The 10,186-nt window shown below is 35.0% G+C and overlaps 2 protein-coding genes across 3 annotated transcripts; both read left to right on the top strand.

Moving 5' to 3' along the window:
• Window positions 1-345: 345 nt before the first annotated feature.
• Window positions 346-3,476, top strand: LOC144838540 (uncharacterized). 2 transcript variants are annotated; one of them, XM_078693945.1, is made up of 4 exons: window positions 346-485; window positions 882-1,037; window positions 1,418-1,592; window positions 2,354-3,476. In XM_078693945.1, exons 2-4 carry the CDS (start codon window positions 888-890, stop codon window positions 2,449-2,451), a joined length of 423 nt encoding a protein of 140 aa, XP_078550071.1. In that variant the 5' UTR covers window positions 346-485; window positions 882-887; the 3' UTR covers window positions 2,452-3,476. The 2 variants fall into 2 exon arrangements, with proteins under 2 accessions (XP_078550071.1, XP_078550072.1); XM_078693946.1 differs by having other exon boundaries at window positions 347-471; window positions 863-1,037.
• Window positions 3,477-4,037: 561 nt separating this feature from the next.
• On the top strand, window positions 4,038-6,371 carry LOC144837765 (uncharacterized). Its single transcript, XM_078693005.1, has 4 exons — window positions 4,038-4,158; window positions 4,667-4,863; window positions 5,190-5,337; window positions 5,562-6,371. The coding sequence occupies exons 2-4, from the start codon at window positions 4,714-4,716 to the stop codon at window positions 5,726-5,728; spliced, it is 465 nt and encodes a 154-aa protein (XP_078549131.1). The 5' UTR covers window positions 4,038-4,158; window positions 4,667-4,713; the 3' UTR covers window positions 5,729-6,371.
• Window positions 6,372-10,186: the final 3,815 nt, after the last annotated feature.

Raw genomic sequence — 10,186 nt, 5'->3', positions numbered from 1 at the left:
GGTGGTGGAGCTGTTATTTCCAGGCAAACTAGAGGTGCTAAATACTTCCGCCCCCGTGCCTGACAAGAACAAAAAGAAGTTAATCAAAAATACCGCAAAGGTTTTTAAACTGCGCGTGACGTGAAACTGACGTGACTTCAAACAGTATTTGGTCACACAGCCCGATAATCCCGTAACTATTCTGTCTTTCTGAAATTTGCTATCTTGGAATTCAATCTTTTTGCTAGATACGTCGGGAATTCCTCTCTTTATTATGGTTTTCTTTTTGGAATTGTTGAATACATCTTCTATCGTAGAGGGCTCATATCCATTTAGGGGAATTTCCAAAAATGTATTTCTGATTTGTTTTTTTTTATCGATGTACGTTAGGCCTAGCCTAGTTAGTCGGTTGTGTTCATATTTGCCTAAATTGTGATGTTCAATTCCACTTTTTTTAAATGATACACTATATCCTGAGCCATCTACAAATTGGTAACAGTTGATTTGTATATTTCTTTTACCGTATATTTCTGGGTACCGATTGGTTTTGTTTAGGAGTTGCAGTTACACACGTCAGGCCTAGTAGTAGTAGGCCTATCTTACTGTATCCTCCTAGCGTGCCTATTTACGTACACTACAGTCAGTGCTAATACACTATCCGAATCGTAGCCTAGGCCTAGTGCAATGGGAATCCAGTGCATCTACTAGTAATTGGCCTGGTACTACTACTAGGCTAACTGTGAAACCAAGTCATCAATCATTTTACTTATGACATGCTCTTTAAAGTTTATAATACATGGAGTAGATTTTATTTATTTGTTGTAGGTACTGTACAGTTTGGCGGATTAAATCAGTTAAAAAAAATAAATGTTTTTTTTTTCAGAGACCATTTTGTTAGCTAGTTCAAGATGAAAAGAAGACAATGCATAGTTCTGGAGCATTGCAGAGATCTCATAATTGATAATATTGATGGTAAACGGCTTCTGGATTCAATGGTAGAAGGAGGCATTTTTAGTACAGATGATGATGATGAGATCAGATCCAACCAAACACGAAAGGTGACCGCAAAGCTCCCAATTCTTGTTATCAGAAAGAACCTGTATCATAGATGTAGTAATAGTAGTGTTGGGTCGAGGGGTTGAGGCGGAAGGGGGAGAGGGTGATTGTTTGGAGTTAGGGGTAGATAAGGATACCCACCTTCATTGTCTTCTACCCACACAACATCAAAGAAACCTGGCTACCTGAAAAGATACCGTTTTGTTTCCCACCCTCAACTTTTTGACACCCACCGCTAGACTGCTACATATCTGCGCTATGGTAGAATTCCATTGCAGTTCAACTTGATTGTAACATACACAATCTACAGCTATGCCTGATTGTTACCAAGCAAGATATAGCACCAGGCCCCTCATATTTTATTATTTCATTTTCTTTAAAGGCATGTGCAGAAAAGTTCTATGAAAAGTTATTGCAAAGTAACCATGACGACACGTATGAAACTTTTAAGACGGCGTTGAAAGAATGTAATGTGGACTACATCGTAAAAGAGCTTGAAAAATATGAGAAAAAGTATGAAACTGAACCAGATCTTCCTGATCCCAGAAAAGCAACTGGTATGTGCTATACTTTGAATTCATAATTATTTTTCGTTTTAATTTTTGTTAAAGATGTATTATCCCCCTGAAAAAATAAATTTTTAACATTTTTTGTTGTTGAATATGCCATTTTAATGTCACATAATATGTATATTGTAATATTGTCTTTAATAGTACATACTGCTATAATCTTTTAAAAATGTGTAAAGTTGTGTCAATCATGGTATCTGGGATAGCGTTAAGTCTGCCCTTTTTCACAATGATTTTTACACTTTATTTAACCTGTTAAAACCATTTTAATCTTTTGATTCGTGTGAATCAATTTTTTGCTGTACAGTTTTTAATATGTTTCTCCTAAGAGAGGTGAATAAATTTGAATTTGAATAGTTATCAACTTTGAACCAAAAAAAATGTATTTACCTGAAAAAACTGTAATTTAAAGCAAAAAAAAGAACAATGCAGCCAATGTGTTTTTGGTTGAATTTGACCATTTAATTTTACCATTTAATTTGACCATTTAATTTGACTATTTAATTTGACCATTTAATTTGACCATTTAATTTTGTCATTTTATGAAAGAGATTAACTTTAATAAAATAACCTATTCAAAGTCTGACTTAATTAATCTTCATCTTTCATGTTTTTGGGGAACAATACATCTTTAATGTTTTTAATTTCCTGAGATATTGGTCAGTTTATATAAGGACCAATTTGTGTTTTTAGGTGAGAATGTTTGTAACATTTAGTGGATGATGATGTCATTTTTGTTTATCTTTCAGGTGGGAAAGTTCCATCTTCAAGTAATGTAAAGATTGTTGGGAGTAAAAACAATGTAATTGTTGGTGGCAGTAACATTTCTATCAACATTAATAACTAAAACATGAGATGCATACATTTAATATTTTACATTTTGGCAAATGTATAGAACATTAGGGTTGGTTCAATGTTTAATATTACAGTTTTAATATCTTTATAACATACTAAAATCCTTGATCTGAGAAATTATATATATTATATTATATAATTATGTGCGACAAAAAAAAATGTTCTTATTGTACTGTATCTCTGAGTTTTGTGTTAAAATTGCTATTTTGATACATAATATAATTGTTAAGCTCCATCTCTATTCCTTCTGTTGTTTAGCAAATAGCTTACAATTGTTTTATCATTTGTGGTAACATTTTAAGTGGCAGTGGTTGGACAATTCATAAATCAATCGTGATTGGTCAAATTTCGTCATTGCGCTGTGTGGAAACTAAGGGCCTGTTCAGACCCACTGAGTTATGCTTTCGTATCGTACAAAGCTTTAACTTTACATTGGTTTAAGCACCATCATGTGAAAGAGGGTTCATTTAGTTAGTTGGCTGTATGTATCATGATGTATTGCTGCTACTCTAGGTTCTAGACGCTAGACGGAGTTTTGACTTAATATTAGTAAAACGATAAATATTTTGGCACATATGGTGTTTCATACGTATACTATTTCAGACAGACATAAAAAAGCTACAGACTTGGGCAAGTATATATTGTTGCATGCGCCATACAGATATTATAGTGTTAACTATTATCTCTATGCACACAGCAATGCAATATTTGATTAAAGAATACTTAATTCAATTTAAAAGCAATTTGCATTTTTCTTTTTTTACAATACTGAACTCATAAATATTCATAAGTCAATATGACTCTTATTCATTTGTGAATTACTTTAACTATATCAGTACACTAATAATAACAATTTAATTTATAAGCAATGCATTGTTCCTTTTTAAATACTTTGATTACATCATTTTTGTTTCCTTTAGACAATACTGAACTCATAAATATTCATAATATAAGTCTAGATGATGTACTTATGTTAGTACTGTAATATACAATTTAATTAAAAAAAAACAATTTGCATTTCTGTTTTGTTTTACTTTAATAGTCTATTCACCCTTTTATTGTCTATTCACCCTTTTATTGTACATTTATAGTTTTCTTTTTCGAATTATGAAAAGCAGAAATAAAATGTTAAATTGTATTCATGGATATTTACTGATTGATTAAAAAATGAGAGAGGCACTATGTCAACAAATAATTCTTGGTCCTCTCTCCATAACAGTCATATAATTTATTGTATGTATATGTTTAATATAAACAGTTTGTCTGAAAATAAAATAAATTTCAATATTGTAATATCAGATAACAATTAAAAGACGAAGAATTGTATAGCAATATCTTTAGTGAGTTCCCCCGTCTGTATTTTAGGACAGATAAAATAAATAGCTTTCCCTTTCCCTCTACCAAAAAAAAACCAATTTTAAAGGCAAAAAAATAAGAGTCAAAAAAACATTTTGTTTTTCAAAGTTATAAAGTAACATATATTCTATCATATTGATGTTTAATGATGTACTAATGGATACGCGCGATGACATGGATTGATGAGGTCATCTATTTTCATCATCCCACGTGACTTATTCTCAACAAAAGGGGAAATCCCCATGTCGCAGTTCATACTAACATTACATCATACAACATACTGCAGCTGTACAGATTGTCATAATATAATAGTTAATATACGTTGTCAGAAGTTATTTTTGAGGTTGGTTTGTACAGTATTTGTATTTAATTCACCAGTACTATTTCCATAATCAGTTATAAGCAGGAGGCTCAAAGAGAGTGAGTTCACAAAACAAAGCTAGCCCAACTGAAGTGGCTTCAACAAGCCTCAAACATCTTCACTTTTTGGGCTGGCCGCTTAGCGGACCTGACTGAACTAGGCCTAGCGTAAAGCGTCCAACTGGCAATCGTTGTATTGGTTAGGCTTAAACTTGAGGTATAGTTAATTATGTGCAGTGTTATTTGCTTGGCTAACACATTTTTAATTTTAGAAAGATTTTGTTCACTAGGCCTAGGCTAGGCCCTACTAGTTAGAGTTACTACTGTACTTTACTGGAAATAAAATAATTTTATATTTATAGGCCTAAACTTAGTGATACCATTTTGATCATTCTTAATTCTTTTCTAGTGATATTTTTGTACTGAGCACTATATTAATTGCAAATCAATACTATTATGCAATAAGTTTATGATTTATGATCCATTTTCAGTATATCACCCGAACCGGTTTTTAGATTTTTAAATTTCAAGTGTGACCATGAATGTGAGAGACAAATACCGTCTTACATCAAATAGAAAATATCTACTAGACAACATAGATGTACAACATGTTTCTAATTGGCTTTTAAGTGAACAAATACTAACTGAAGATGAGCAAGAGGAGCTTTCTTCAATTTCTAACCCACGGGTAAGATCCCAGAATACCATGCTAAACAAAAAGTGTGACTTGCCCTATTTTTATGCCAATGATTATTAAATGCATTGACTGCTAGGGTGATAGCTTGTATGATCAAAAACATTACCGGTCCAATCCATCATCTCTCGTACAAGTAGGTTTCGTAACAGCTTTTATCCAGCTGCCATTCGAGCACTGAATGCTTGTCCGTATACCGTACGAGAGTGATGTGATACTTTGTAATTGTTTTTAAAAAATTTATTTATCTGTTTTTGTATATCTCAGAACAAACATAATTTCTAATGATAAGTAATTTTCCACTGCTTTTTTTGTCTTAGGATCGTTGTGCTAGGTTGCTAAATTGGCTACCAAGAAAGGGACCATCTGCTTATGGCATCTTCAGAAGAAGCCTCGACGAATGCCCCACTCAAATCCATATTGGTAATGTACTTGATGCAACAGATACAACATCAGTAAATGCAACTGGTATGTAAAGGTTTATATACGAGAACATTAAATAGGTTTACATTTAAAAAAAACCAGTACATCTAATTCAATTCAAGAATTTTGGTAGGTGCTCATCTCTTTAACCTCTGTCTACACTATAAAACTTTATGTGACAAAAATTGATTGATTGATATGACATGCCATATATGGGCACATCACATATTTTTGTTACATAAAGTTTTTAATGGGTTTTTTGCCAACAGACACATCAGATGCAAGACCAGTAAGAGGAAATGTATTCGCAGCGCAGCAGTCACAACATCCAAGACGAGGTGTTGGAGCATCAGCAGGATATAACATACAAGTCTCTGGAAGCCACAATGTAGTGGTAACAGGAGGCAGTGGAAATACTATTAACATCAACAGATAAAAACATGTTTAATTTTAGTTATGTGTATTATTACTCATTTGTGATGCCACCTTTCCTAAACTGCCCTCCCGTCATCTCGTTTTGTGGTTACAGACTCTAAACCATACCCCAATCAATCTAATTGGAATACTCTTTTAGGTGAGGTCATGAACTATATATATAACTGTTGATATATTAAAATGTATAGCTAAAGATTGGTTAACACTAGTGTAAGTGCAACTGAGCAAGTTGCATCCAAGTGGTAACAAAGCTTCAAGACAACACAAATGTGTATGTGAACATTTTATTACTATTATATTTTAATAGAATATCGCATAAGCAAGCTTTCAATGAGATGTACATAAAACTGAACTTAAGCATGGTCTTAAGTTCCGACTTAATTTGTCACACATTTTTTTAAATTTTACATCTTAATAAAATACTACAATTTTGATAAATAACTGGTCACCTTTTTATTCATGTAATATTTATTAATTAAAACTACCACACCTCATTATACAGCACCTAAATATAGGTAAATATTTGTCATAAACGTCTTAAATTGCTGAATTACTGTACCATTTTTTACCATATGCATGACATGTTCCGAAATTAATTTAATTGGGTGCAATGGTATAAGAAGGAAGGTACAGTAAGTAGTATTATAAAATGTAACAAATAAACAGTAACAGTGCATCTAGTAAAACAAGCACGAATGTGCAATACTCGGGGTACAGCGAAAGAAGCTGTAATGACGTCATAAGACCGGATGTAACGTCACATACACATCAATAACCGCGCTACCAAATACGGCTATACGGTACCATCTTCGAGACGTGATATGGCTGTATCCGGTATGAAATTAAAAATTCCGGCTCTATAGCTTTGAGGACATGTCCCTGTAGTATATTCATGCTAAATCCGAGCTCAATACTAACGTACAAGGGGTAGTTGGTCAAGGGGGTTGTTGTTCTAAGGGGGGTAGTTGTCCGGGGGGTAGTTGTCCTAAAGGGGTAGTTGTCCTAAGGGGGTAGTTGTCCAGGTGGTGGTTGTCCGGGGGGTAGTTTTCCGGGGGGTAAATGTTCAGGGGGTGAATATCCGGATACGGACGATACGCATATTAAAAAATTCAAAAGCTTTCATTTAAGATCAATCTCTCTCCCTATGTTTTGAAGTTCAGTAAGTTTTACAAGATCGTAATTAACCTAATGTGTAGGTGTCATGATATAGGTGTGGTTGTTCAGAGGGTGCTGTTGTCCTAGGGGCATAGCAGTTGTCCTAGGAGGGTAGTTGTTAAGAGGGTAGTTGTCCTAGAGGGTAGTTGTCCTAGGAGGTAGTTGTCCTAGGGGGTAGTTGTCCTAGTGGGTAGTTGTCCGGGTGGGAGTTGTCCTAAGGGGGTAGTTGCCATAGAGGGTAGTTGCCCTAGGGGGTAATTGTCCGGGTGATAATTGTCCTAGGCGGGGTCATTGTACGGGTGGTAGTTGTCCGGGTGGTAATTGTCCAGGGGGTAGTTGTCCGGATACGATTCATTACAATACAATCTCCAATTGTTATTACTTTCTGGGTTTTGCCTCTTAATTATTTATATTTAAACTGTTATTTTGTTTATTTTGAAAGATAAGAAATAAATGGTATTATGAATGGATGAATCTTGCATGAAAGATAATAAAAATAAACTACAGTATAATGTGGTACGGTAAAATAATCTTCTAATATAAAAGATTAACAAAATCGGATATTTCTGTAGTAACCACCTTGATTAATAAAATCAAAATTCAACTGTGTGTTGTGTTGATCGCGAATGACTAACAATACCATCTTTCCCGCTACACCTGTATAAACTCATTTGCATAACAACGCACGGCATACCAAACCGCTTCGTACTCCTGCGATGAATATAAATTCCATTTTAAATACGTAACGAAGATAATTATTAATTTCTTTAAATTGAGGGCGCCAAACATAAAATTTACGAGATCGAATTCAGGTTGAAAAAAAATTAAATAAAAAAAAAGATGTTAAATGTGCTCTCCCTGCCTCAGCACTAAGGCCCTGCCACAGCCTTTTGGGGTCGTTTCCAGCACATCACCAGATGCATTGATGTTGTCGCCTCATGATGTGTGGTGGAAAGGGGGACGTATAATTCTGTGAACCCCAAACACAGTGGCCGCATGCCTTTAACTCTATTCCACCGACCAGCGTGGGAATCGAACCCACGACATACGTGTGTTAACACGACGCTCAGGCGACTGAGCTACCGGTCATTTTGGATTTAGCAAGGTTAATAAGATATTTATGACGTAATGATGAATTGCGTAATACACGTATAAATAGACTATTATCAGTTGTTAAGTCATGTACGTCGTGGCGTAACGGTTGATGCTCAGGTTTGAGTTCTCTCATCTCTAGATTGGGTGGGTTCGAACCTCTACAGATACATATTTTTTTTTTCTTTTATTTTGAAAGAGCGATATTTATAGGGTTAAAAATATCAGGCCTAGGCAATAAGAGTGGACCTTTTTTAAATCAGAAATAAAGTTGTATGGCATTCATTTTTTCATTAGACTGCCATAAAACCGCGAAAAGAAGCCCATATTATTGTGCTCCTTCATTTTCTAGTACTCTTGGGTGGGCTTCTTTTTCCACATGGAGTTCTTTTCGAGATTACTTATGTAAACTAAAAGAGGGGAGCTGCTAGGTTTCCGCCCGAAAAAATGTTTTATTTACATGATTTAAACAATATTCTAATCAATTTAACAGTGCGTGGCGTGTTGACCGCGAATGACTGAATGTACCATCTTCCCCATTACAAATGCACAAACTCATTTGCATGAAAACGCACGGCATACCAAGCTGTTTAAAATAGAGCTGCAAGGTCCCCGGAAATGACATCTATTGAAACAAAATGTATTAGAGTCTTCAGTACCCCACAATGGTTGGGGATGAGCAAAGACAATTTTGAAAAATAAAGCTGCTAGGTTCCCGGCCGAAAAAACGTGACATGATTTGAAATTATATGAAACAAACTAAGACTCACCAGGACAATAGAGTTTGTCCCCGGAAAGTGCACCTATTCATTGAAATATGAAATTAAATATGAAGTATCTAGTACTAGCCCACTGTTGGGGCAGAGCTAAGAATGAAAATAAAGCTAAGTCCCCAGAATTGCACTTATACTTATTATTATACGTAATCACCTATGATAATTATGATAATGTTAAAATGTCAACTATCCAGATCGACTTCAAAATGTTAGGTGGGGTTTTCTACTTAAAAACTCGACTTCGTATATAGCCCGGCGGCGGAATTAGTCTAAGTTTCGAAGTTGGTCTAGGCCTAGACATCGGCATCTTTGCAAATGTTCTATATTTGATCTTATAATTCACTCCCAATTAACCACATACAAAAACCATCGGAAAACTATCTGTTTAAAATATGTTTATTCTGGGACGGTGTGGCCATGCACACCAACTACCATAAACGATTATTCATAACATATTAGGAAAATACAATATCATGAATCGGATATTTCGCTAGCAATGTCGTAACATTGATTAATAAAATCAAAATTCAACAGTGTGTCGTGTTGATCGCGAATGACTAACAATACCATCTTTCCCGCTACACCTGTTTAAACTCATTTGCATAACAACGCACGGCATACCAAACCGCTTCGTACTCCTGCGATGAATATAAATTCCATTTTAAATACGTAACGAAGATAATTATTAATTTCTTTAAATTGAGGGCGCCAAACATAAAATTTACGAGATCGAATTCAGGTTGAAAAAAAAATTAAATAAAAAAAAAGATGTTAAATGTGCTCTCCCTGCCTCAGCACTAAGGCCCTGCCACAGCCTTTTGGGGTCGTTTCCAGCACATCACCAGATGCATTGATGTTATCGCCTCATGATGTGTGGTGGAAAGGGGGACGTATGATCTGTGAACCCCAAACACAGTGGCTCGCATAGCCTTAACTCTATTCCACCGACCAGTGTGGGAATCGAACCCACGACATACGTGTGTTAACACGACGCTCAGGCGACTGAGCTACCGGTCATTTTGGATTTAGCAAGGTTAATAAGATATTTATGACGTAATGATGAATTGCGTAATACACGTATAAATAGACTATTATCAGCTGTTAAGTCATGTACGTCGTGGCGTAACGGTTGATGCTCAGGTTTGAGTTCTCTCATCTCTAGATTGGGTGGGTTCAAACCTCTACGGATACATTTTTTTTTTTTTAATAATGAATTTTTTTTCTTTTATTTTGAAAGAGCGATATTTATAGAGTTAAAAATATCAGGCCTAGGCAATAAGAGTGGACCTTTTTTAAATCAGAAATAAAGTTGTATGGCATTCATTTTTTCATTAGACTGCCATAAAACCGCGAAAAGAAGCCCATATTATTGTGCTCCTTCATTTTCTAGTAGGGCTTACTCTTGGGTGGGCTTCTTTTTCCACATGGAGTTCTTT

The sequence above is a fragment of the Antedon bifida genome, chromosome 3 (assembly GCF_963402885.1).
Source record: "Antedon bifida chromosome 3, ecAntBifi1.1, whole genome shotgun sequence".
Taxonomy (NCBI): domain Eukaryota; kingdom Metazoa; phylum Echinodermata; class Crinoidea; order Comatulida; family Antedonidae; genus Antedon; species Antedon bifida.
The sequence above is the reverse complement of the archived record's forward strand: the minus strand, read 5'-3'. Positions and strand labels throughout refer to the sequence as shown.

What these genes read in the sequence shown, in the direction of transcription:
- LOC144838540 (XM_078693945.1), top strand. Translation starts at nt 888, where the DNA reads ATGAAAAGAAGACAATGCATAGTTCTGGAGCATTGCAGAGATCTCATA. An exon ending in GATCCAACCAAACACGAAAG is followed by an intron (nt 1,038 to 1,417) that starts GTGACCGCAAAG and finishes TTTTCTTTAAAG; the next exon opens with GCATGTGCAGAAAAGTTCTA. An exon ending in TGATCCCAGAAAAGCAACTG is followed by an intron (nt 1,593 to 2,353) that starts GTATGTGCTATA and finishes TTTATCTTTCAG; the next exon opens with GTGGGAAAGTTCCATCTTCA.
- LOC144837765 (XM_078693005.1), top strand. Translation starts at nt 4,714, where the DNA reads ATGAATGTGAGAGACAAATACCGTCTTACATCAAATAGAAAATATCTA. An exon ending in CTTCAATTTCTAACCCACGG is followed by an intron (nt 4,864 to 5,189) that starts GTAAGATCCCAG and finishes TTTTTGTCTTAG; the next exon opens with GATCGTTGTGCTAGGTTGCT. An exon ending in AACATCAGTAAATGCAACTG is followed by an intron (nt 5,338 to 5,561) that starts GTATGTAAAGGT and finishes TTTTGCCAACAG; the next exon opens with ACACATCAGATGCAAGACCA.